The sequence below is a fragment of the Colletotrichum destructivum genome, chromosome 8, assembly GCF_034447905.1.
Source record: "Colletotrichum destructivum chromosome 8, complete sequence".
NCBI classification, from domain to species: domain Eukaryota; kingdom Fungi; phylum Ascomycota; class Sordariomycetes; order Glomerellales; family Glomerellaceae; genus Colletotrichum; species Colletotrichum destructivum.
Genome location: NC_085903.1, coordinates 4004631 through 4028549, shown reverse-complemented (window position 1 = coordinate 4028549; position 23919 = coordinate 4004631). Strand labels below are relative to the sequence as shown.

The 23919-nt window shown below is 53.2% G+C and overlaps 10 protein-coding genes across 10 annotated transcripts; 5 read left to right on the top strand and 5 right to left on the bottom strand.

Moving 5' to 3' along the window:
* Window positions 1-161: 161 nt before the first annotated feature.
* CDEST_13066 (uncharacterized protein) lies at window positions 162-1897 on the top strand (the record flags this gene model as incomplete). The annotated part of the gene is made up of 2 exons (XM_062929222.1): window positions 162-1029; window positions 1098-1897. The coding sequence occupies 2 exons, from the start codon at window positions 162-164 to the stop codon at window positions 1895-1897; spliced, it is 1668 nt and encodes a 555-aa protein (XP_062785273.1).
* Window positions 1898-4003: 2106 nt separating this feature from the next.
* On the top strand, window positions 4004-5476 carry CDEST_13065 (Putative metal-dependent hydrolase, composite domain superfamily; the record flags this gene model as incomplete). The annotated part of the gene is made up of 1 exon (XM_062929221.1): window positions 4004-5476. The coding sequence occupies one exon, from the start codon at window positions 4004-4006 to the stop codon at window positions 5474-5476; it is 1473 nt and encodes a 490-aa protein (XP_062785272.1).
* A 434-nt stretch (window positions 5477-5910) lies between these two features.
* On the top strand, window positions 5911-6399 carry CDEST_13064 (uncharacterized protein; the record flags this gene model as incomplete). The annotated part of the gene is made up of 1 exon (XM_062929220.1): window positions 5911-6399. One exon carries the CDS (start codon window positions 5911-5913, stop codon window positions 6397-6399), a length of 489 nt encoding a protein of 162 aa, XP_062785271.1.
* Window positions 6400-7302: 903 nt separating this feature from the next.
* CDEST_13063 (Putative carboxylesterase, type B, carboxylesterase type B, carboxylesterase type B, active) lies at window positions 7303-9410 on the bottom strand (the record flags this gene model as incomplete). Its single annotated transcript, XM_062929219.1, has 3 exons — window positions 9109-9410; window positions 8444-9058; window positions 7303-8377 (listed from the first exon to the last, which is right to left on the bottom strand). Exons 1-3 carry the CDS (start codon window positions 9246-9248, stop codon window positions 7303-7305), a joined length of 1830 nt encoding a protein of 609 aa, XP_062785270.1. The 5' UTR covers window positions 9249-9410.
* Window positions 9411-9619: 209 nt separating this feature from the next.
* Window positions 9620-11566, bottom strand: CDEST_13062 (Putative major facilitator superfamily, MFS transporter superfamily; the record flags this gene model as incomplete). The annotated part of the gene is made up of 3 exons (XM_062929218.1): window positions 11345-11566; window positions 10996-11290; window positions 9620-10920 (listed from the first exon to the last, which is right to left on the bottom strand). Exons 1-3 carry the CDS (start codon window positions 11345-11347, stop codon window positions 9620-9622), a joined length of 1599 nt encoding a protein of 532 aa, XP_062785269.1. The 5' UTR covers window positions 11348-11566.
* An 866-nt stretch (window positions 11567-12432) lies between these two features.
* On the bottom strand, window positions 12433-14710 carry CDEST_13061 (Putative cytochrome P450). Its single transcript, XM_062929217.1, has 5 exons — window positions 14278-14710; window positions 14169-14205; window positions 13998-14086; window positions 13320-13918; window positions 12433-13245 (listed from the first exon to the last, which is right to left on the bottom strand). Exons 1-5 carry the CDS (start codon window positions 14512-14514, stop codon window positions 12639-12641), a joined length of 1569 nt encoding a protein of 522 aa, XP_062785268.1. The 5' UTR covers window positions 14515-14710; the 3' UTR covers window positions 12433-12638.
* Window positions 14711-14989: 279 nt separating this feature from the next.
* Window positions 14990-16282, top strand: CDEST_13060 (Putative terpene cyclase PaxB). The gene is made up of 3 exons (XM_062929216.1): window positions 14990-15243; window positions 15333-15683; window positions 15757-16282. Exons 1-3 carry the CDS (start codon window positions 15068-15070, stop codon window positions 15947-15949), a joined length of 720 nt encoding a protein of 239 aa, XP_062785267.1. The 5' UTR covers window positions 14990-15067; the 3' UTR covers window positions 15950-16282.
* Window positions 16283-16493: 211 nt separating this feature from the next.
* CDEST_13059 (Putative glucose-methanol-choline oxidoreductase, FAD/NAD(P)-binding domain superfamily) lies at window positions 16494-19189 on the bottom strand. The gene is made up of 6 exons (XM_062929215.1): window positions 18680-19189; window positions 18554-18595; window positions 17552-18437; window positions 17001-17453; window positions 16878-16943; window positions 16494-16819 (listed from the first exon to the last, which is right to left on the bottom strand). Exons 1-6 carry the CDS (start codon window positions 19016-19018, stop codon window positions 16770-16772), a joined length of 1836 nt encoding a protein of 611 aa, XP_062785266.1. The 5' UTR covers window positions 19019-19189; the 3' UTR covers window positions 16494-16769.
* Window positions 19190-20015: 826 nt separating this feature from the next.
* CDEST_13058 (Putative cytochrome P450) lies at window positions 20016-21557 on the bottom strand (the record flags this gene model as incomplete). Its single annotated transcript, XM_062929214.1, has 1 exon — window positions 20016-21557. One exon carries the CDS (start codon window positions 21555-21557, stop codon window positions 20016-20018), a length of 1542 nt encoding a protein of 513 aa, XP_062785265.1.
* Window positions 21558-21937: 380 nt separating this feature from the next.
* Window positions 21938-23911, top strand: CDEST_13057 (Putative O-methyltransferase domain, S-adenosyl-L-methionine-dependent methyltransferase superfamily). Its single transcript, XM_062929213.1, has 5 exons — window positions 21938-22325; window positions 22418-22550; window positions 22629-22752; window positions 22857-23305; window positions 23420-23911. The coding sequence occupies exons 1-5, from the start codon at window positions 22113-22115 to the stop codon at window positions 23734-23736; spliced, it is 1236 nt and encodes a 411-aa protein (XP_062785264.1). The 5' UTR covers window positions 21938-22112; the 3' UTR covers window positions 23737-23911.
* Window positions 23912-23919: the final 8 nt, after the last annotated feature.

The following is a 23919-nucleotide window of genomic DNA, read 5'->3' as shown; positions in this document are numbered from 1 at the left end:
CCTTGGGTATAATGACACCAGCCACGTAACTCCTCTACTATCCCCAGCCCATACTTTACGTTGTTTTGTATTTGTATCCGTCCAGAACGGTTAAACGGTTTTCCGCTTTGGCCACAAAAAGTTGAACCAGTTCCGAGCAGATTTATCTCAAACTTTCCAACATGAGGCCTCAATCGCTCGCCAGTTCCCTTATTGTACTGCAAGCCATCGCAAGTGTTGTTTCACGCCCATACAGTGATGATTCAGAGGCAGTTTGTTTTACATATTTCTCGACTTATCTGGAGCCTATTTTCAGTTCAGTCTGCCTTAACACTCCAACTTCGCCTGTAGCAACGACAGCTGAATCTTCCACCAATCTTTCAGGTAGTGTTTCCGAAACGGATTCTGTGTCTTCCAATCCCTCGTTCCCCGTATCAAAATTCACGATAAGGACTGACGTATCAGGCACAACATTTTCAACAGATCCAGCTTCGTCTCCACCATCTTCCTTTTCTTCCATCTCAGTATCTGGACCTCCCTCATCGTTCTTCACCACGTCTACACCTGGCATCTCAACCTCGGCCAGTACAGCCCAGTTCAGTGTGACTGGCTCCAGTTCCAGTCCCTCTCCATCGGTGTTCGTTCCAGCTACTCAACCCCTGATCTTTCTCGTTGTTCCGGGTCCGACAATTTTCAAGCGAATCCTAAGGAAGAGAATCATAGAGGGGTTTGTAGTCCAGAACACCAATGAAGATCGCCAGGATTGTAACAGCGCCAAACGCTTCGACTTAATCTCTGAACAGCTTTTGATCGACGGCGAGCCTGTGTACTATTCAGGTGAGGATTATAAACTTCTCAACGCCGGAGGGTCGCAACCGGTGGGCTCTGTCACCACCACATTCAGTGTCTCAACAGGGATCCTTCAGTTTTCCAATCCAATCCTGCCCGGCAACCAGGCAAGCTTCTGCCAGGATCGGAATTCACAGGTCTATATCACCTTTGCATCTAGACCACCTGACTGCGACCCAGTCTCTCTCTTAGCATACACTGGTAAGAACAATCACAAATTGCACTATTTAAAGTTTGTTGTCTGGATGCCTATCTAACGGATACCTAAGTTGAACAATGTCAAAACGGCCAGATTCTAGTTCCAAGCTCGTCCAGTCAAGATAGCTCGGGGTCATCTGCCGCAAATCTGTCCGATACAGGGCTCTCGAGCCGCCCAATAAGCGATTTCACTACGAGTGCTTCAAGTCTCGTGCCTCAAGAAAGTTCTACATCAACTCGCACAACCTCAGCAATCTCAAGTACTACCTTAGGGTCCGTCACAGCGCCAAGCCCTCTGCCAAGCCTTTCTTCATCATCATCAAGCATCCAGAGTGCTTCGCCATCCTCTTCATCGTCATCCTTGTCGTCATCATTCTCGCCGTCTTCAGTTTTATTTTCGTCATCGTCAACAACAGGCTCTCTTACTCAAGCGCCAACGCCTACCTCGAGTTTCTCGCCTGTCTCAACTTCTTCACCCTCCATAACCACAAGCTCAAGCTCCTCATCCGCCACAAGCTCAAGCCTAAGCTCCTCACCCACAACGATCTCGAGCTCCACGTTAGCTACAAGCTCAAGCTCCTCAACCACCGAAAGCTCAAGCTCCTTATCTGTAGAGAGCACAAGCACGTACACAACAAGCACAAGCTCATCTACTACAAGCTCAACTACTACAAGCTCAACTTCTTCATCTACAACCTCTACTGACCCTGAACCTACCTTTTGCGGTACCGGGAGGGCAATTATGAAACGAGCTAAGGCTTATCAAGAACGAAACCCCACATCTCAATTACCAGAAACTATTGAAAGCTTTTTTCTGTGGATCCAACCCCGTAAGAAGCTCGACTTCTGGCTACAAAAGCTTAAGTCATAGCAAAGAAAAAGAGAGACAAATTTGGAGAATTATAAGCATATGTAAACCACCACAGCTGCGCAATGTTCTTGTTAGTAGACTGTGTCATGACAGCCGGCAAGTCGTCAAAGCGGGCCATGTCGCCGAATTTAATAGAAAGGAGTGCGTTCGAGTCGAGGTCGCTTGCAGCCTGTCTGACAGCGGCGCTCACGGTACCGCCGTCAAAGTTTATGACGAGAACTCTGAGGGAAGGTCATCTGCTGACCTGCCTGTGAGAAGTATTAAAAAGATAGGACATAAGCCCTAGCAGTAGAAGGAGGAGTTCTATCGCAGGTTGAAACATTGGAAACACCGCGGCCTTTCACCAGGGCAGCCACTGGCTCAGCGGCACCTTTCCAGAGGTTGTGCTGCTTGTAGGTGGTTGAGCAGACGACATTGTTTGTGTTTGATGTAGCCGGCAAAACGGGTATTGTCGACAGACTTGTTCCATCTGTGAAAAGTCCTGCTGAAGAATCTCTGTGTCTGAAGTTTGAGGATCGAAGACATGCTACTCTGGGGGATGTGGCCCTCATGATATCTTTCCCTGGCAGCTTGTAGAAGGCTTCGGGGGAAAACAGCATCGTCTCGTGGAATCCTCAGGCTAGAGAAGCGGGATTCAGGCCGCAAACGTTGTGAGGTTCGAAATCCAAGACTGTAGCTCAAAATGACGTGGTGGAGATGAACTGGGAGCGCGCCTCGCCCCCCGGTTAATGCCGAAGAAGCTCCCAATTGGGGGGCGCTCGCGCACATGGTTCGGAGTTCGCGAATTCTACGCGAATTCTCTTGATGGCCGGACAATTTGTTGTCCGTCGCAAGCGAGGTCAAGGGCGAGGACGGAGGTGGCTTCTTCTCTCAAAGTGGGAGTAGACAAGACCGCTTCTAAAAGCGGGTTGAGTGGATGTGCCTCCACAGCAAGCACCCGTGGGCAAGGCCATGAGAGCTCGAAGAGGCCTTGATGCAATGCGATCTATCGGGAAACGGGCAAGACGGGGTCCGTAAGTTATGAGAAAGTCCGTAAGCCGTCCAATGCTACCAGAAGGCATCGTAGAGCAGCGCAGCTCCAGCCATCCACAATTCCTTTCCAACTATCCCCAACCATGTAACGAGCGACCAGCCAGTAAAAGCGCGCTGACATGTTGTGATTGGCTCTAACACCCATATACACGTTCTTTGGCCTATTGGCACTCGATAGGACGCTCTTACCGCAAATGACAAGACGTTGAATAGGAAATGCCTCTTGGATAGGCTTTCGTTCTAAGAGCGTCTCTCAACCTAAATGTTTTAGCAAGCAACAACCCCCAACCACGCTAGTTGTTGACTTTCGAGTAAATCTGACGAGCCCCGGATCGGCTGTCCATGCCTAATGTTTGCGCTTCCAAATCGATGCCGAGTGTCGTTCTAGCAAGGCTAGTCGTTTTCTAAGCAACTTAGATCATCCAAACAGGTACCAGCATTCTCAACATAACGCCTCGCGTTGCGGGTAAAGGGAGAGGAGCGGGCCGACCTTAGACCCATGCTTGGCCAAGAAATTCAGGAGTGCTGCGCCTCACGGGGCAGTCCGGGGTCCCCAGGGAGCCGAAACCTGCCAAACAAACCAGCACAGCAGTTTCCTTTGTGTGCGACGCCAGCACGCACCACGGTGACACTGTCATGTTGTACTCCGTCCCACGGCATTTTCCCGCGAAGAACTTGCTTCCCAGGTAGCTTTTGTGAAGATGGGCAACGGAACGCCGAACAGCCCCGGGTTGCATACAGACTTGGCGGGCCGCAACTCAAGCCTAGCGGCTCCACTGACTCGCTGGTGATGATTTCGTCGATTTGCCAGTTCAACTCTTTCACGGCCTCGGGTGCCTCGGGTGTCAATGTCTCGCGGCTCGCGTGAAGGGGCGCGAGTAAGAGGGTGTCTACAGAGCCTCCTCCTCTGGGACTGGAAAAGAATAGCATAAAAGAGGTTAATTAAATGTAGTCAAAATCTAGATTTCGAGTCCTCATTGAAATCTTCAGTCTCCTTCTTCAACGCTAATCAGACAGCGATTACAGTCAAATGAAGCACCTTCAACTTCATCAAACACATCCCCTGAAGCAAAAATGGCTGGAAAATATCTCATCACTGGGGGCCTCGTGGTGACCCTGGATAACACGCTCGGCGACTTCGACAACGGTGCCGTCCTCGTACAAGATGGCATCATCAAGGCTGTCGGCAAGGCGGAGGACATTTCTGACCCTGACGCCGAGATCATCGATGCTTCCGAGGGCGTCGTAATTCCAGGCATGGTGGACACCCATCGCCATGTGTCCATGAGCCTGACGCGGGGCATCGGCGTGGACCAACACTTGTGGCATTTCCTCGCCAACACTTACACGCGATGGCTGCCGGCAACCGGCGTCGAGGACATGCGCATTTCTGCTCTCGTCGGCGCATTGGAGGCCATCGACAGCGGAGTAACGACAATCATGGACACCTGCGAATCCTTCCACTCACCCGAGCACGCCGAGGCAGAGCTGCAGGGTTTGAAGGACTCTGGAATCCGAGCATTCTTCTGCTATGGCATGAGCGCAGACCAGTATGGCGACGTCCCCGCAGGCAAGGCTGGCTGGGATGCGCGAATGTCACATGTTGCCAGCATGGTCCAAGAGAACGACCAAGAGGGTGTGGTTCGCGTTGCTCTCCAACTTAGCCAGTCGGGGACAACACCCCTCTCATGGATTAACGACGAGCTGAGACTTGCACGGGACCATGAGTTGTTCTGTTGCTCGCACACCAGTGCAGTTCCCAATTCCAGCCTCACAAACGACTTGGAGACCCGCGCAGATTTCGGACACATGCACCCTGGGCACGTCTACATTCACTGCACTAGCCTGACGGATCACGAGATGAGCCTCATCGCCAAGACGGGAGGCAAAATCGCCCTAGCACCCGACACTGACATCCAAATGGGCATGGGGTTCCCACCTCTGAGAATGGCTCTCGCGCACGGTCTGAAGCCGGCCCTCAGCATCGACACGTCGAGCGCCGCTCCGCCGGATTTGCTGTCGCAGATGCGTTTGCAACTGCAGGTGCAGCGCGGGCTGGACCACCAAGCAACCCACCTTGGTCGTCGCGTCGCGTTAAACATGAACCTCGGCGCGCGTGACGCCTTGATCTGGGGAACGCGGAACGGCGCTGAGGCTGTTGGATTAGGGGACAAGATCGGCACCCTGAGCCCCGGCAAGAGGGCTGACGTTGTGGTCATCACCAGCAAGCGGGCTCTCAGCGGAACAGCCAATCCACTGGGCACTGCCGTGCTGCATTCTACCCCGGCTGACGTGGACCTCGTCATGGTGGACGGGAAGATCGTGAAGCGCGATGGGCAGTTGGTGGGAGTGGACGTCCCTGCAATCCGTGCGAAAGCCCGGGAAGGGCTGCGGCGTATTCAGGAGAACCTCAAGAAAGCAAGACCGGAGATGAGCGCGGAAGAAATTGAAGAGTTCTTCCGCCAGGGGGAGAAGGCCCACCGCATCAACATTTCGGAGGCTTACGCTCATGGTGTCAAGGTGGAGGACTACTTGAGAAAGCTGTGATGGACGGCTTGATGATTGACGCGACCCGTCAGACATAGCAAATCAGAGAGCGCTCTAGTCGCCACTGGCAGCAAGAAGGCTAGATACAGACCTTCCTACGAGAAGAAGGCAAAGCATTGGATATCCTACCAGGCAATCCAGGCTAGGGATAAGGGAAAGCCTATGTAGCAGAGGTACAGAGTTAAAGTCTACGTGATTGCCTGCAGATTTCTTCCAAAGCATTCTCCTACGAACCACTTTCGTGATACCACAAAGCGCTAAATGTTGTATTTAGAAATGGTAGGCTTCTTATTACGGCGCAAGCTCGAGTGTGGGAAAGGTGGCGGTAAAACTGGCGGAACTGTGAGTGACTTTTCTTCTGAGTCTACCGTGCCATGGGAAAATACTTGCTGTCATAAATATTGGCCCGACTGTTGCTTATTCCTGGTGATAATATGCAACAATACGGAATAGAGTGGTTCGATGTCCTCCTGGCGCAGAACCCCCGATGGGTGCGCGGGACAGCGACGACGCAGACGATAATCCAAGCAGCCAACCAGACCGGAGCGGTGACGTTTACCTCGTTCGCCAGGTTCGGCCATATCTCCGGGGTCAAGGCCACGTTCCCAACCAAGGCACAGTTCGTCACGTGGGCCCAGAGGGGGGCCATCCTCAAGAACTTGTTGCACCTGGAGGCGGCCAAGCTGCTGCACGTTTGCATGCTGATGCCAGAGCAGCAGCAGGCCTTGGGCTGTCCAGTGCGGCATGATGTGCCCCTGGCAGATGACTTTCCTCTGCCACCACTGGACAAGATGCTGTCGACCACCGCGGCGGCGTTTGGGCTGTGGATGGCAGACCGGAGCCGGATCGAGAGACTGCGATTCTTCTTCGAGGAACGTATTGGTACTGCGCAGGGCTTGAGCTCGTTGGTAGATGATTTGTGAAGTAGCCTTTTGGTGGCTCACTGAATAAGATGGAGGAACCTCTCTAGAATGTCTATAAACCTATTCGAAAGTCCATTTAGGTTTATTTAAGACTTTCAATAGTTTTTCTATCTGATTAGCCTCTTAGAGGGATTTACCAAACTTTCTCAGCTTCAACACACCTCTTAGCTTTGTTCATGAATTGTTCAAATGCAACATGGATGAGCTGCAGCACACTATCGCTGTACTGAGTTGCAAAATTGCTCTCCTTCTTGTGGTTAACTGATAACAGCGAAAAACAGAGACTCTTTCCCTTACTAAACTCCTTGAGATGCCAGGCTGCCCTAAGGTGGTTAAGCTACTCAACTACCAAGGCCCTAATCAGCACCTCCAACCATAACACAAGTGATACTGCCTATCGCACAGAATATTTAATTGCTCTCTAGAGCAGACAACCTTTCTCATCTAAGAACTTCAAAAGTATAATGGTAATCTCTCAGGACGCTATTTTAAATAGACCTATGCATTATATGAAAGGGGTTAAAGATAGGTCTAGCTTGAACTTCCTAGTGCAGGATGACAGTCATCCTTCCAGGTGTTAAGACAGTTACTTTATTATTTAAAAGCCCAATCTATCAGTCACCTTATACTTACTGTTTACTAGCTTCTACCCTTTAGTTCTGTTATCGGATACTACTGTGAGTTCCTAACTGTAGTATAATAATAGAGCAAAGTGTAGTCACATAGCTTATAGTAGCAGAAATCATTTTTTGTGTATAGCCATTCTAGTTGAGAAAGTGAAACAAAACAAACTCACTAGGATTTAAACCTATTGTAAAATAAGGCTTAAGACTAACTATTTCACTACTCTCTAGGAAAACCCTTTCATTAGTTCGTACCCCGGTTACTTATCGATTTATAAATCTACTCGTTGATCCAATGGCTTAGTGTCGCTAACATGCGGCATCGTTCCCCTCGGCCGTCCTCCCATTTTTCGCCGTCCACAATGTCCAAGGCATCCTGTAGAGGTGGGTCGTTGGCGCCGCCAGGCAAATAGCTGGTGATTTGCAACTTGACCATGCCGTCGAATGTAGATTCCTTCTCCGTTGGCACTCCTCCTGTCACGTTTACATTTAACATGTAAGCGGCTCCGTTCCCCCCCATTCTCCACTGCGGCCAGACGCTCACGTACGAACCAGAACCACTTAGAGTTGGCGCCCCATTGACGATGAAGTCTCCCCAAGCGGTCTGCAATCCGCGCCGGAGAGGTAGAGTTATGGACGTATTGGGAGTGTTGACATCCGCAAGGAGCACGTCGAAGCCGGATCCGGAGCCCACGTCTAGGCCGTGGTAGGCGGGTGGTATGCTGAACTGGTAACGCCATGCTCGGCCTCCCTCTTTCGCTGCGTATGCGTCGGCAACCCAATGCGAGGGGCATATGACTGTGGCCTCGGCATAGAAATTGTTGGCTACTTGCTGCCAACCTGTGGCATAGTTGGACACAGTGGTAGCATAGGGTGCATCCCGACCGTTCGTTGCAAAGCCCGGGTCCGTATTATTTGCGTCCTTTGAGTTGGCCGTGAGGAAGTCCTCGTGTTTCTGGGCGTAAGTGGCTAGTATTTCCGTAATGTTGGAAGCGGTCAGCTTGGGGTAGTTGGACTGCAACAACGAGACAAAGTCCGCCTGGGAGGTGATGTTCTGCGGAGTGAAATATGGGCCTTCGTCTGCGACGTTACTGGTCAGCAAACGGGACCCCTTCAACCCGTGGGATAGCCGATTTGAAAAAGTGTCCTTGGTGAGATTCCCGTCGGCAACAGGGCCCCATGCCCATTGTCCGTAACGACCCTGTGTGCTCACCCAGTCGCTGGCGTTTTGAAGAGAAACCGAGTCTACGTTCTGGAGACAGGAAAAAAGAGACGAGGAGCTGTCGGTGGATGAGCAGTTGACACGCTCCGCTAGCATTTGGTAGTTCTTCGTTGGCCGGTATCCATCGAACTGACTGGTGAAAGGTATTCAGCCGACGATTTTGTGACACCGCGAGACACATGACAAAGGAGTGACTTACGGTTGTGTAGTGATATATGGGCTGCTCGCAATTATACCACTGAAGAGCCCATCGGTGATATCCGTAGTAGCCAGCAATAAGGCCGCTCCAGCACCAGCCGATTGCCCTGCGACCGTCACTTTACCCGGGTCGCCCCCAAATTTACAAATGTTCTTCTGCACCCACTGGAGCGCGAAGACCATATCATGCAAGCCGGCATTGCCGACCCCATTAGCCACGACGTCAGCTGATGACAGAAAGCCAAAGGCGCCGAGACGATATTGAATCACAACAGCGAGATAAGTGTTATTGTTGGTCCCCATTTGCGTGGAAAAGTCGAACGACGCGGCCTCGTCAAGACTGTAGCCGCCGCCGTGGATCCATACAAGTACGGGAAGGTCTTCTGCGTCGGCCGGCGCAAACACGTTCAAGAAAAGACAGTCCTCGTCTCCAGTGACGTTGAAGGATCTAAGGGAAACCTCTTCAGCTTCTGTCTTTGGGTACTGCAGAGAACGACGAGACCATGGACAGTGCGGTGGGTCAGATACGGCTGGCGTGACGGCCGTTTTGCTGCTATCCGGTTCTTGGGGTAGTTGCCATCGAAGCTTTCCTGTTGGAGGAGCTGCGTAGCGGATGCTGTCGGAGTTTAGCTAACGGAGGAAATATGGTCAATGTGTAGCACATACCCCCGGAAGATATTGAGATTCGACGTCGAGTTGTAGACCCCTTGATAACGGGCATACGGTAGGTCAACCGTAGGTCCATTCCCTGCAGTTGCAGCTGCCAGGAGTTGCCAGACAGCAAAAACATACAACTGGAACCGCATCGCAGGCGTCTTGGTGCCGACCTAGTGCAGATGATGACTTGCGCACAGGAACTGTCTTGTTTGATACAGTCGAAGTCGACCCAGGAAATGGGGGATTAAGCATGAGACGAAAAACAATGACTTGTTGATAGCCAAACAACAATGGCCCGCCTTGCAGAAAAGTCTTGCGTATTGTTCAAGTTCAGTATGAGGCATAATGAGGTTGCGTATCTAACCATTTTCTGAGGAGCACTACGCCTCTTGCGGGGTAGCGATGACTTTTCCCCAGCTTATTTACTTTCCGCCGAAAAGGTTATTTCACCATGGAAATTCCGTTTAGTAATCTACTACGCCCAATAGTAATAACATACTCCGTACAAAAATGCATTACCTTACAAAGTTTTGATCTCAAACCGCTTTCTTAGGTACTCTCCATACCTTAAAAACACAAATGTTAGAGGCAGAAATAGCAAGGAAATGAACCCAAGGAGACTGTTCCCCCATCCAATGCCAAGAGCTGAGTACATCCTCAAACCCGCTAGAGGCAACGCCGCACCAACAATAGATCGCAGGACGATGCTTGCAGCGAGTGCTGACGCAGCATGAACATGGAATGCGTCGATAAGATACATTTGTAGAGGCGTAATTGTTAGGATATTCCCGCACGAGATGAGACCCGTCGCCACAATGGGCACCATCCAGTGAATGTGATACTGTGTAGTCCAGCCGTAAATAAAGAGGCCGATAGGGACCAAGAGACTTCCTATTGGAAGATTCGTCAGGCGGTACTCCGGTTTCATCCCTCCGTTGGGCACGTTAGAGTTATCGCCGGCGGCGTTTGCATCGGCGGCTTTCTTGGCCAAGTACCGGTCTGACGTGAGGCGGAACAAAGCGACGCCAACCAAGGAACCTACCCCTAGACCGAGATAGGCCAACCCGACCTGGTCGGGAGTAAAGCCATAGTAATTCTCAAAGATTTCGGTGAAGGAAGTAAACATGAGATTCAGGTATCCGAAAGTAACAGCGATGTAGAGTGAGATCAGTGTAACAACAGGTGAATACACGAGTATCTTAACCGGGCGTACAAGGCTGCGCCTGAGATTATGTTTGAAGGTCAGACCGGAGTCAAGCTTGGATCGTAGGAGAGGGTTCCCAGTGGATTTGCGAAGCCTGGCTGCCTTGGCCTCGAGGATAACGGGATGGAAAGACTCTTTCAGGGTGAGGGCCATGACGAGCGACAGAAAGGTGCCGACGATGGCTACCAGCCAAAAGTTCCATCGCCAACCCTTTGCAGAAGTGATGAAGCCGCCCGCAATAGGCCCAGCGATGGGGCCCAGTAGAGGACCGAGAGTGAAGGCTGCCATGGCACCGGCGCGCCTCTCTTGTGGGACCATGTCGGCAATGGAACCGCCTCCGTTGGCACTGAAGCATGCTCCAAAGACGCCGCTGAGAAAGCGCAAGGCAATTAGAGACTGAAGATTAGGTGCCAAGGCGCATCCGATAACAAAGGCCACAAAGCCCACGTTGCAAACATGATATATCTTGACGCGGCCGTAGACTTCGGAAAGGGGCGCGATGAGTAGGGGACCGAATGCCATGCCCAGGTTATAGATGGATACAACAAACGTTGTAAGCTCTTCGCTATCGCTGTGGAACTCTCGCATGAGCTGGGGCACACCGGGTGCAAAGAGTGCTGGGAGACATATGGTGAGCAGGTAGATAGACACCCTCTAAGCACGCCGAAAACCGAGAAAGGGTGTTCACTTACTAGTTGCCAGCGGCGCGACAAAACTGGCACAGCTCACCAAGGTGCAATTGAGTCTCGTCCGCCATACTGGCCAGTTGTACGGATGTTCCGGATCGTTATCACCATCCCACCACACAATGTTAAGATTGCTGTCCGTGGAGAGGTGCTCAGACGTTGGAGTCGTTAAGGTATCGGGAGAATCGGTATCAAGTCTGCCAGGCATTGGACGTAACTCCTGAAGGGGAGGATCAGACGTTTGGCTCGTCAAGGTATCAGCAGAGTTGGTATTGAGCCTGCCAGGCACTGGACGTAACTCCTGCGAACGTTAGTTTCTTCAAGTCAGTAAGCATCGTCCTTGCTATTGACCTACCATAGTGCAGCTTTTTCTTATCCGGGGAGTATGTGCGAAAAAAGCTTTCTAGTACGTGTTACATGCCACGCCTCAAAAGCTTAGGAGGAGATAATGATAGTAATGATCGCTACCAGATTTGGCGACTGATATCAACATGTTGCTTTGTGTGGGTTGGGGGTTCCGAGAACAGCATCGTTCCCTTTTTCGAAATTCATCGCATGACTCAGCAGTCACGGATGGTCTTCAAAAACATTGAGGGTAGCTTATTCCTATCACAAGGTCTTTTGAACGAAGTTGTGCGCATAAATTAATGGAGACCTTTGTGAAAAGGGAAACACATGGGAGCTCAACTCGGTTCTACAATACTCGGCGCCACAAATACCTGTGGTCTGAACCATAAAAGAGATCGGGACAAGCAAAGACGGAATCGCTCGGGACTTTCAGATGCGTCATTGGGGGGATTCGACCCACATTTCGGTCCCGATAATAATCAGCTATATGTACTCACTCAAACTGCACTGCAGGAACAGACTTGATCGGTTCGAGATGCAAAGAATTTGAACTTGCTGATAGCTCTGGGGAAACGGCCCTTGAAGTTCCATGACTTGCAGACATTGGGTAAGAGTGTGAACAAAGAAGGGAGGCGTAGGAGAGCACGGCACGCTGACTCGCTGTATTCCACTTTGTGACTGAGTCGCGGAACCGAGTACAGAGTAATCCTGCGTTGATTGATTAACGAACTGGGCGCCGAGTCGCTGACTTCAACGACTCTTGTGACTAAGCCTAACAGGGGCGTTACTTTATGAACAATCTATTGCTACGATATCGTACCTTTTGCCGCATTGTCACAGGCCACCCCGACAGTCTTGTTATTGACAAGCGTAGCCTCTTGCTTGCTGAGTGCTTCCGGGTAGTGCATCCTTGTGTCTGTTATTGTGAATTTGATAGGGATACATCGTTCTACGTTAAGCTCCGTGTAAGCGAGTAGCGACACTTGCAATCTGCTTGGATGGCCATCAAGTCTCCTGCATCTCCACTAGTGCTACTTTATCTTGTGGCAAACCTTTGGGTTTGGGAACAATATACTTTCATCAATATTTGCTTAAATCATTCTGATTGCCATTTTTAGAATTAGAGACAAAGTAAAATCATGCTCCATTTGACCCATGTAATTCATTCTGCAACAAGCGGCGGATAGGGTTCGAGGAGTAAACCAAGCCGGCCTCTTGAAGTTGACCGGCTCAGTCGTAAAAAAAGGTAACCTTTCCGCAACTACATTTGCCCCCATGGATCTCTAGTTTTGAACCCATTTCTACAGCCGCCTCCGCATCATGATGGTTTTACTCGTGTCAGGCGTGATGGAAGTTCCACGAATCATGTTGGGATAGCGGCCCTCGACGCCGTCGGGCATCTTGATGTCGTAGTCCTGCAACAGGCGGATGAGAAGAAGCTTCATCTCGGTGGCGGCGAAGAAGCGCCCGGGACACGCCGGTTTTCCGAAACCAAACGCCATGTTCTCCTTGGTCACGCTGATGAACTGGTACTGTTCCCTGCTGGCGTAGCCGATGGGGTCGGGGTCGACGCTGGACCGCAGGCGCACGAAGCGGTGCGGGTCGAAACGCAAGGGGTCCGGATATTTAGACTCGTCCAAGTTGACGGGCAACGCAGGCACGGCAATATCGATGCCGGCCGGGATGGTGGTGCCGTCGGCCAGCTGGAACGATTGTAGCACGCAACGCTGCATCCGCATCACATTGGTTGGGTTCAACCGTTGTGATTCACGCATGATCGAGTCCAGCAGCTTCATCTGGTACAGGGCTTCGGTGTTGAGGACTCCGTTATGTGCCGCCTGGACGGAGCGAATTTCTTCACGGAGCTCAGGAATAACTTCGGGACAGTACCCGATAAGATCGTAAAGCCTGTTGAGAGACGTGTTAAAGAAGCCAGTTTCCCACTGATTTGAGGAAAGAGAGAAAAGACTATTGCAACTCACGTCTGTGTCACGGCCATGGTCGTTGTATGGATGGCTGCCACACCCAGCAGGATGAGCACCATGGCGATATCTTCGTCTTGTTTCGCTCCAAACTTGTCGGACTTTTCTATCAGCCATTGGAGCATGTCTTTGGGCTTGTCCTCTTTAGAGTCAAATCGCATAGAACGTCGTTTCTGGATGACAGGCACGAGGTACGCCATCGAGCGTGCGCGGTGATCCTTCATTTTCTTCACCTGCGGTATAAAGTAGCTCGCAATGCGGCGCGTGGGACCCCAGTTGGGCCACTTCTTCAGCTCGGCAATGGCGGAAAATAGATCGACGGTGAACATGATGCTGTTGGTGAGGTACTCGTTCTCGCGGCAAGTCTCAGGCCCAACAAAGGCGATGCCGGACACAATGGCGACAACGCGCAGTAGCTTCTGATACACGCTTACTGCGCTGTACTCCGGACTCTCTCCAAAAGCCTCACGAAGTGTCTCCTGAGCCTCTGTCATCATGGGCGAGGTAAGGTGTGGGATGTTGTGAGTGAGGTCAGCTTTGACGGTGTGAACCATCAATGGTGTAGCAAAAGTGATGTTCAAGAGCTTCGTCTCAAACGACTAGAAGTTTGTTCAACGTCAATGATGTGGTTTAAATAGAAATGGGTGCATCTCGATTGACGCCCCTGGGTTCACCAACCTTGTTGTTGGCTACGTCTCTACTAATTACTTCCTCTGGCTGCTTGCGCAGTTCGTCTGCGTATGGCAACGGGACCACGAGTAACTCGCCTAGAGCAAAGTTGGTCAAGAGTTTGAGAGGATAAGCAGTACCGCAACGCTACCGATGGAGCGCATATGGGAATGTAATTACCATCAAGAGCAATCGTTCGCCATACAGAGTTTCGGAACTATAAGCAGTGTTAGAATGATACCAGTTTCCGTCGAGGGTTTGGGGGGTTGGTGTTCCCAAAAGACCGCACGTTTTGATATCCTTCCTGGAAGAGCTTCACGGCGTTACTGATGAAATATTGGCGCTTTTGCGCCGTGTTTCCGGACGGGCTTCCAATGAACGGGAAGTGCAGGGTTCGGGAGGCTTTCGACCATGAAACGGTAGATAGGGTGGTGGCGATGGCGACTAAAACGAACAAGCTCATGGTCGAGTAGATCTTGACGTCCGCTTCAGCCAGAAGCTGGCGAACACCGTCAGAGAGTGCCATTACGGCGATGCTGTCCTCTCCTTGCTACTATGGTCGCAAAGTTGAAGAGTGTATCCCCGCATAGACAAAGACGCAAAATGGGAGGATGACGGCTCTGTTTGAATTCGAGCAAACATCGGGAATATCTGTACAATGCAGGTCACTCACTCATGGCGTCACGGATACAGCATCACACCTAGTCCAAGTGTCACTGGTATCTCCAACGTGCCAGTTATCAGTCCAACCCAGCGATTATCCAGTACCGCGATACGTGGCAAATCTAAATACATTGCCTTCAAAAGACCGAGTAAGCAGGATTGGGCCGCGGCCGCGATCCCTGTCATTCGGCCGCGACCCCGAGTAATGACAGGGATGACACCCCGAGATGGTTCATATCCCCACACACTCGCATGAACGCGGTGGCACACGAGGCGAAGGTGTGTGAACTATTTCATAGCGAAGTGAGACAGTGGAATGAGACCTCTATTCTGACACGATTCCTATGCTACTCTTTTCCCTGAAACCTATGCGAGAATACTGCCGAATTCCTTGAACTGCCCAGACCGCTTCCAAAATGGGTTTCCATCTTCCTCTCAACCGCATCGACCAGGTGAACCAGCCTCCGTTGTACTTCTTGCAGGTTCAAGATAGTCTCATTCTATCGGTGTCCTTCTTCTGGACCATAGCCTATGTGCTGTACATCCGGCAGGGCTTGCGCGACAAGTCTTATGGCATGCCTCTTTTTGCACTGTATGAATCTCTCCCATTCCCCTGTTCTGACAATTTGCACCTATCGATGTGGACCCCGTTGTGCTGATGATGAGTCCTGAGAGATAAAGCTGTGCAAACATAGCATGGGAGTTCCTCTTTGGCGTCGTCATGCCGACGTCGGCAGCACAGGTGGTGGCCTTTGTACCATGGCTTATCATCGACATTGGCATCATCTACACCACCTGGAAGTACGGCCCGCAGGAATGGAAGCACTCACCCATTGTGGCGAGGAATCTGGGCTGGATCCTGTCGCTGGGTGTTGTGACCATGATTGGCGCTTTCTGGGCCTTCATCAACACTGTTGGCATCGACCCGGCGTCCTTCTACCTGGGCTACTCGGACCAGTTGCTCATCAGCTGCACGTCGCTCGCGCAACTGTTGCGTAGAGACAGCACCGCCGGTCACTCTTGGGGTATCTGGTGAGTGAATGGCCTTCCGTACTCCGAGCCAGCGGTACACCTGGGAGTTGACCAGACGCTAACCCTCGACCAGGTTCAACCGTACGCTGGGCACGTTCCTCTCCATCGTGCTGTTTGCCTGGCGGTACGCGCATTACCCGGAGAGCTACACTAGGGTGGCGGAGCCCATTGTGGTCTTCTTCTTTGCTGCATCCGAGGTCGTGGACGTCGCGTATGCATTCGTCTACGCCCACGTCGCGGCAAAGGAGAAGCTGAAGCAGAAATAAAGCCGCTCTCGATGGTTTTCTTCCTCAGCTTACCCGATGCGGTGAAGCGGTATGGAACCATTGGCTCTGACTACCATTGCATATGCAACAAGGGCATTGTCGAAGGGTGGGGTCAGGGTGGATGGCATGCTGGGGTCTATGGTTAAGCATTAGAAACATTGTCCAGTCAGTTTTGAAACACCAGTAGGTATAGACAGATACGATGTATGATGTAGATTGTTATAGACTATATCAGCTTGTGGATCAAAGAACCATAGAATGAACAGCTGATGTGCATACAAGATAATCAACCGAGATTGTCCGATTCCATAGGAAGGACAGGTCTCTCACGTCATGTCGGCTTCGATATTAAGGCCATGAGCCTATGAAATGGAAATGTGTGAGCTATGGGGGCGCTGGACTGCTATGACGGAAATCAAAGAATCTGGCTGTTGTCTGACAAGCGGACTCGTGGAGGACACTGTACTGCTTGTGTTTACTTCGAGCACAATGAAGTAGCAGGCTGAAGCATAGAACATACTGAATGGCTATATGACTAGTCTTCAAATGTATAGAAGAGACCAACTGTAGGTGAGATCTACGGCGGTGGACGTAATATCTGAGCCCTGGAACACTGTGCAAGTGGACTAAGCAGGCGTAAGGCGAGAATAAGAAACATAACAAAGGACACAATTATAAAATCCCAATCAAAACATTCAATCAAGGAATAGACCACCACTCAATTAAAAATACATATTAACAACAATCAACGAATGCCAAAGTACAATCCAATCAATCACAGACTTCAAAATGCCGCACAGATAACTACATCGACAGCGTCTCAGTAGGTAGTCTTCTTGATGTCATCCGCCAGCTTCTCCGCCAAGACATCTAGCCCCGTGGTGTTAGCCATGAATCTTTGCTGAGTAGCTAGGGTAAATTCACTTACAGACTTGCACTTGCGGCGCAGGAGTGGGTGGCAGGAACGGGAATGAAGACGAATCAATAACCCTCACTTTCACATTTGTCAGTTCAGTCTCGGTACGTACGCAGAAGGGGAAGGATAACTGACGCCTGGAGACTCCGACAACCCTCCCGCGACTGTCCACGACAGCTTGAGGGTCTGTGCCATTGCCCATCCTGTTTGAGGCAAAGGCGTGGTAGATCGGACTGCTGGACCGCCTGATGTAGGTGCGAATGTCGTCGTCGGTCGCCACCGAAGGCCCCGGGAACACCTCGCCGCCCACGAGGACGGGGGCCACGGCGGAGGACTCGAGAGCCTGGCGGACACGCTTGAAGCCGGCAACGAGGACGTCCATGTCGGAGTTCTCGGTGAGCCAGTTGGGGTTGATGGCGGGCGCGTCGCTTATGTTGGCGGACTGGATCATGACGGTGCCCTGGGAATGGGGCATCATCAGAGTCGCCTGCAGCGTGGCAAAGTTCTCGTTGGCCACCGCCTCGGTCACGCCGCCGGGGTAGACGTTGTAAAGAACCTCAGGCCAGTCGGCGGGATAAGGGGATAGGTCTATGAAGAGGGTGTTGAGAGTCAGCGCTCGGGTAAAAGAGAAACACGAAAGACGGTGGAATCAGAACATGAGGGGGGAGAAGGACATGGCAACGTACACTCTACCGTCTCAGCGGCAAAGTCCTTTCGCAGGTCGGCAGGGATCTTCTCTCCGCCAACCAGGTCACCGCCCGAGCTTGCCAACGGGCCCTCGCCATTGGTGTTGAAGTCGTCGATGGCGGTGGCCAGGTAGTCGGCGCCGGACAAGGCCGATGAGGTGACGACGTTGACCTGGTACGAGGCGAAGATGGTCATGTGGTCTCTCATCCCCCTGCCGACGGCGGGCACGTCGGCGACAACGGGGATACCGTACTTGGACAGCAGGTCCTTGGGTCCCACGCCCGAAACTTGCAGCAGCTGAGGCGACTGGAAGGCGCCGGCCGAGAGGATGACCTCCTTAGCCGCCGAGATGGTGCCGATGCAGCTGGAGTCGGTAGTGGCAGAGGAGAACTCGACGCCCGTGGCCGTCTTGTTGCTGAACAGGACGCGCTCGACCGTGGTGTAATGGAAGACGGCGAGGTTGGGCCGGTCCAAGACGGGCCGCAGGTAGGCCGTCTCGGAAGAGGAACGGTGGCTGTCGTTTGCCCGGAGCGTGTCCATTTGCCAAGTGTGACCGATGAGGGTTCCGTCGATGAAGGTATCGGTCTCATTGACTCCGATGGCTGCGAGCCCCTTGGAGACCCAGGTGCTCCAGGGCTGGCTGTAGGCCGGGTACGTGACGTCCACCGCGCCGCTGGTGGCCACGCTGGCCTCGTTGTATCGGACCGTGGCGTTGGCCAGGCGAGACGACTCCTTCGGGGACGAGAACTTCATCGTCTTTCGGTAATACGGCAGCATGTTCTCGTACGAGTAGGACTCGTCGTTGACCGCAGCCGCCCATGCCGCGTGAGCACCCTTGGTCGTATGCGAGTACGCCATGTAGTTGACGTTGCTACATCCACCCAGCTGCAAGGCACACGATGATTAGACTTTTGGAGAAGGAAACGCGAAGCAGCAAGGCTGTCTAGCAATCGTAGCTTGGAATGTTGTGTTTTCACAGATGGGTATGCGGCTGGACTTACTGCTTTCGTTCGCAAGTAGTGAGCCGTACTGTTGTTGAGTCCCTGCCCGACATCAGGTTAATAATCCATGGATCCATCGATGAGACTCTGGCCACAGAGCTTGAGGACGACGACGTTGGAACTCACAGCTTGCGGGGTCGTTTGGAAGCCCCAAGACATCTCGGGCGCACCCGAGAAGAACTTGCCGGCGTAGCCCGGAACCTGGGTCCAGTTCCCCGAGACGTCCTCGGGCAGTGTGCCGGCTTCAACGACGGCAACAGTCACGCCGGCATCCTCTGTCAGTCGGTTGGCCAAGACCAGGCCGGCTGTGCCGCCGCCGACGATGACATAGTCGAAATCGAGCACGCTGTCTGCTTTCGAGCATGCGGAACGGGGATTAGCGGCGGCTGAGACGAGACTCGCACTGCTAAGCAGCACCGACGAGCCCAGGGTAAGGAGCTTCGCAGGTGAAGGGAGAGAGTGCATCTTGAACGGGGTTGCAAGCTTGCAACGAGCTAAGGAATGAATTTACGAAATGAAGCTGTGGCGGAAGGAGTGTGAGGTCAAAATGCTGGAAATTGTGTTGTTGGATGACCTCTATATCAACCCACGAAGTAGAGGCTGGGTGCTCTCATCAAGGGGGGGCCTTGTGTGTTATTGTCTGCAGACAACGAATGGGACCTGGTGCCGGCCAAACAAACTACTCGGAACCCGAATTAGACTCTGTGCGAACACTAAAATTCCAGGGGGTCTAGGGGACGGGTGCCCATCCGAATTACCCCTGTTATATCATGACTAGCAGACACCCTGCCAGCAAGCCGTTGCTGGCCTAGGGTGCCAGGTTGTCGGGTTGGAGGCAAACACACACGGAGACCCATGAAGCTTGAATTTAAATAGCCCAAGAAACGGTTTCTTGGCACGAGGCAAGAAGCTGGCTATCTTGGGTAATCATTCACCACCTACGTAGTCTGCTCTATGCAGTGCCTTGGGATACAGCCAAACCGTTTCTAAGGATATCAAAGCAGCAGCAGCATTGAAACAGATAGTACTATAAGACGCTTGCTATTCGTACAATCAACCTAATACTATTCCGTCACGTATCCTCATGTCAGAGTGGCCAGGAAATGGGTTCCTTGACTTGGTACAGATTGAAGCCCAAATTCGTAAAGCGACGTGCCATTCTTGAGAAGCATTGCAATGACTTCTGTGACACAAGTGGTACTCTTACTTCAATCAACTACACGTATTTGCATAAAGAAAATACGCAGACGAACGACTTGGTGGTGGGTAGACCCTGTGAAATAGATCGTGAATCACTGTTATGGAACTATCATCTGAACGCAGTTCTCGAGCTAATTTCTTAACTTTTGATATGTTATAAATGAAGTACAATATATCTTGCTTAGTGTAGTAGAAGTTGCTTGCAAAACAGCCGCTCGCGTTATTTAACAGAAATTATATTGGGTATAATAATCTTGCAGCCTCACCACTCAATGTCAACACTGTGTCCCTTGATATCCCCATTGAACCACTCAACCACCTCGATCTCGTCTTGCACGGTGCGAGCCCCGTCGAGGATCTCGGCGTCGATCACGGCGGCAACGGCCTGGTGAAGCTGGTGCATGGCCAGGTTCTTGCCCAGGCACGCGCGGAGACCGTGGCCGAAGGGCATTAGAGACTTCTCCATGGCGGGACGGCGCAAGCCGGCACTGGACCCGTCGTCGAGCCAGCGCTCGGGCTTGAAGGCGAACGGGTGCGGGAAGACGTCGGGGTCGTGATGCATGACGTACGCCGCGCAGCCGACGGTGGTCCCAGGGGGGATGCGGAGGCCGTCGACGTGCAGGTCCGCGGCGCGGGGCACAACACGCGTCAGTCGCACTGGGTTCGCCATGCACAGGCGCAGACCTTCCTTGACGCAGGCGCGCAGGAAAACCAGGTCGGGCTGCTTGTTGCTGCCCCCGGCGGCGGTGGCGGCGCGGATCTCGTGTAGCAGCCGGGTGCGCGCGGAGGTGTTGCGGGCGAGATGGAACAGGGTCGTAGCGAGGGCGACGGCGGTCGAGTCGGCGCCGGCGAAGAGGATGGCTTTGCTCTGGGCGGCCGTCTCGGGAAGCGAGACGCCGACGGCGAGGAGACGGTCCGGGTAGAGGTGTGTTCTGGAACCCGCCGTCTTGTTGTCATTCTTGTTGTCGTTGTTGTCGGCGTTCTTCTTGTCGATGCCGGCGTCTGCCGTGACGCGAGCCATGACGCTGTTGATAAAGGATCCGATCCTGGCGAGGGACTCGTCCACCTTGACGCTGTGGCTGAGGCGCTGGGACACGGCGTAGGTGAGCTTGAAGAGGCTGTTGGGCAGCAGGGAGAAGCGGGCGAAGCCGACGATGGCGTGGACGAACTCGTTGGCGCTCAGCTTGCCCTCGCGCGTCTGCCTGTCGGGCAGGCTGAGGTGGGCGTGCTCGGTCAGGCCGCCGTACGGCAGGCCGAGAAGGTAGTCGGAGACGACGTCGATGGACAGCTTGGCGCAGAGGTCGAGCAGGTCGGTTCGGACGCGGGCGCGGCGCAGCTCGGCCAGCTGGGCAACGAAGCTGTCGACGTGGCGGCCGACGGAGCCGCGGGGGCCGCTCTCGGCGCGGATCTGGGCGGGCGAGAACAAGGGCGCGACGGCCTTTGCGCGGCGGTCGCGGTAGGCGCCGTCGAGGGTGGAAAAGATGGTCTCGACGGGGCCTAGGTTGAAGTTGCGGTACCGGTCGTCCTTAAGGAACCCTCCGCCGGCGACGTAGATCTCGTGCATGGCGCTGCTGTCCGAGACGGAGACCGAGTTGGGCCCGACGCGGAGCACGGCCGTGGCGTGCTTCTCATGGAGGCGGCGCATGACGCGGCCCTCGATGCCGAGGTAGCATATCGTCCAGAGGAACAGGGGCGACGCGGCGGCGTACCAGGGGCCGGGGATGGCGCGGAGGGGGTGAAAGCGCACGCGGTAGACGACCACGGCGGCGACCAGGACGAGAGCCGACGAGAGGGCGAAGAGCATGGTGGTGGTGGTGGTGGTGGTGGTGTAGGTGGTGTAGGTCCTCTGGTGTGTTCAATGTTATCGGGCAATGAGGACCATCTCTGCCTGGACCAGGATAAAGCGCATATATGACTCTACCCGTAGAGAAACATGACGCAGCACCCGATGGGATGACATTGTGGCTGCTGGCTACCGGTAGATGAGTATCTCCAACAGATATGGCTGATGATACAGAGGGGTTGTGACCCTTTGGAGGGGTTCTATTACATTACTCAGTCCCCGGCGCTGCTAAGGTTTACTCGGTGACCGGGACCTGAGTTGGTGGAGGGGACCGGGAGTTATCAAGATGGTGCTAATTAACTAAATGAAAGCTATCCATATCATGTTGCATTCTGAACCGTGCTGACACACACCAAGACTTCCCAAATATCAGCTGCACGTATAATCCAAGCTAATTTGCCTTGAGATTCTCGTGAGCCTTGTATGATCCTTCGATTCAACTTCCTGACAGCCTAAGCATACTATTACTCTTCCTTTTACTTGATATACTTAGTTTTGTGCTCCAAAATTCTCAGCATGCCGGCCCAGACCATCACCAACGGCGTCAACGGCGTCAACGGCCACGGCGGGGCCTCGAAACACGACGCCATCATCCAGACGCTCAACGGCATCAATGCGGAATCGTTCGAGAACGATGGCCAGCGCATCGAAGCCGTCACAGCCGCGTACGCCCTGGTGGCGCGCCTCGAGACGCCGTGGGACTTTGTGTTGAGGCTTGTTATGGGCCAGGTGAGCATAAACATGTTTCCACGTCATACAGATGAGGGGACCAAGCGAACAGAATGATTATGTATGCTAACAACCCTGACCCCTCTATGAAGCCCGCTCTTGGCGCCGCGCTCAAGGTCGCCATGGATCTGCAGCTCTTCCATGAGTGGCACACGGCCGGCGACGGAGAGAAGACGTTGGCAGAGATCCAGGAGCTGGTGCCCAAAATCGAAACCAAGCTGCTTTGTGAGTCTCCCAGGTCACGATACCTTGTTTGAGCTCAAATAAGTATGTATGTATGCTGACACGTAGACTGCCTGTCAGCCCGGATCCTACGACACTTGGCGGCGAACCACGTCCTGGAGGAGCCGTCGGCGGGTGTCTTTAAGCCGACGGCGCTGTCCGTCTCTTTTACCAAGCCCGTGTTTGGCGAGTGGATCAACCATCTGTGAGTGTTGCCGTTACCATATCACCGTCACCATATCACCATATCACCACCATCCGAGCGGAAGAGACACAGTGAGACAGAGACACAGACTCTAACAGGCGCAGCTACGATGCCACGCTCCCCTGCTTCTTCAAGATGCCGCGCCACCTCGCCCAGACAAAGTACCGCAACCCCGTGGACCCCGAGGACGGCATCTTCCAGTACGCAAAGGACTGCCGCGGCCTCGACATGTTCCACTTCTACCAGCAGGACGAGAACCGCGCCGAGGGCGAGTCCTTCAACCACGTCATGGGCGGCGTCATGGCCACCCAGGCCGGCTGGCTCGACATCTTCCCCCACGACACGCTGCTGGCCACGGCCCGGCCTGACGGCCCCGTCCTCGTCGACGTCGGCGGCAGCATCGGCCACGACATGGAGCGCTTCCGCGCCGCCCACCCGCACGTCGCCGCCCGGTTGTACGTCGAGGACCTGCCCGAGGTCGTCAAGCTGTCCAAGTGCCCGGATCCCGTCAACAAGCTGGGCCATGACTTTTTCACGCCCCAGCCCATCAAGGGTGAGTTGTCTCAGTACCATCTCCCTTCTCCCCGTGTGCCCTGTTGTCGTATATGCCTCCCCGTGTTATTGCCGTCACCATATGACCCAAAGCTGATTGGTGTTCCTTTTAAAGGAGCCCGCGCCTACTACATGCACGGCGTCCTGCACGACTGGTCCGACGAGCCGGCGCGCAAGATCCTCGAGATGCAGCGCGACGCCCTGACGCCCGGCTATAGCAGCCTGCTGATCCACGACCACATCGCGCCCGAGACCATCGCGCACCCGCACACCACGGCCTACGACCTGACCATGATGGTCATGGTGGCCGGCGAGGAGCGCACCGAGACGCACTGGCGCGCCCTGCTGAAGTCGGCGGGCTACCGCGTCGTCAAGATCTGGTCGTCGCCGCTGGCCGTGCAGCGCATCATCGAGGCCGAGCTCGATGTCTAGTCCTAGATGGTCATGCAGGATGAGTTGGGTTGGGGGTTTGCAGGCGTTAATGTTCTTATTTGGAGGTGTATGTATGCGTGGTTCTTACACCACTTGTCGAGGGGTCTCTTTTTTAGGTTGGATCTCTATCACAGCAGTCAGTGGTTACGTATTCAATGAATAATATACATAGCATGAATAAGA

Coding starts and splice junctions, on each gene's coding strand:
- CDEST_13061 (XM_062929217.1), bottom strand. CDS start 14,514: ATGGCACTCTCTGACGGTGTTCGCCAGCTTCTGGCTGAAGCGGACGTC. Junction 14,087..14,168: donor GCGAACGATTGCTCTTGATG/GTAATTACATTC, acceptor ACTTTGCTCTAG/GCGAGTTACTCGTGGTCCCG. Junction 13,246..13,319: donor ACCATGGCCGTGACACAGAC/GTGAGTTGCAAT, acceptor GTCTCTCAACAG/GCTTTACGATCTTATCGGGT.
- CDEST_13060 (XM_062929216.1), top strand. CDS start 15,068: ATGGGTTTCCATCTTCCTCTCAACCGCATCGACCAGGTGAACCAGCCT. Junction 15,244..15,332: donor GGCATGCCTCTTTTTGCACT/GTATGAATCTCT, acceptor TGAGAGATAAAG/CTGTGCAAACATAGCATGGG. Junction 15,684..15,756: donor GGTCACTCTTGGGGTATCTG/GTGAGTGAATGG, acceptor ACCCTCGACCAG/GTTCAACCGTACGCTGGGCA.
- CDEST_13059 (XM_062929215.1), bottom strand. CDS start 19,018: ATGCACTCTCTCCCTTCACCTGCGAAGCTCCTTACCCTGGGCTCGTCG. Junction 18,596..18,679: donor TCCAAACGACCCCGCAAGCT/GTGAGTTCCAAC, acceptor GATGTCGGGCAG/GGACTCAACAACAGTACGGC. Junction 18,438..18,553: donor ACTACTTGCGAACGAAAGCA/GTAAGTCCAGCC, acceptor TGTGCCTTGCAG/CTGGGTGGATGTAGCAACGT.
- CDEST_13057 (XM_062929213.1), top strand. CDS start 22,113: ATGCCGGCCCAGACCATCACCAACGGCGTCAACGGCGTCAACGGCCAC. Junction 22,551..22,628: donor AATCGAAACCAAGCTGCTTT/GTGAGTCTCCCA, acceptor ACTGCCTGTCAG/CCCGGATCCTACGACACTTG. Junction 23,306..23,419: donor CACGCCCCAGCCCATCAAGG/GTGAGTTGTCTC, acceptor TTCCTTTTAAAG/GAGCCCGCGCCTACTACATG.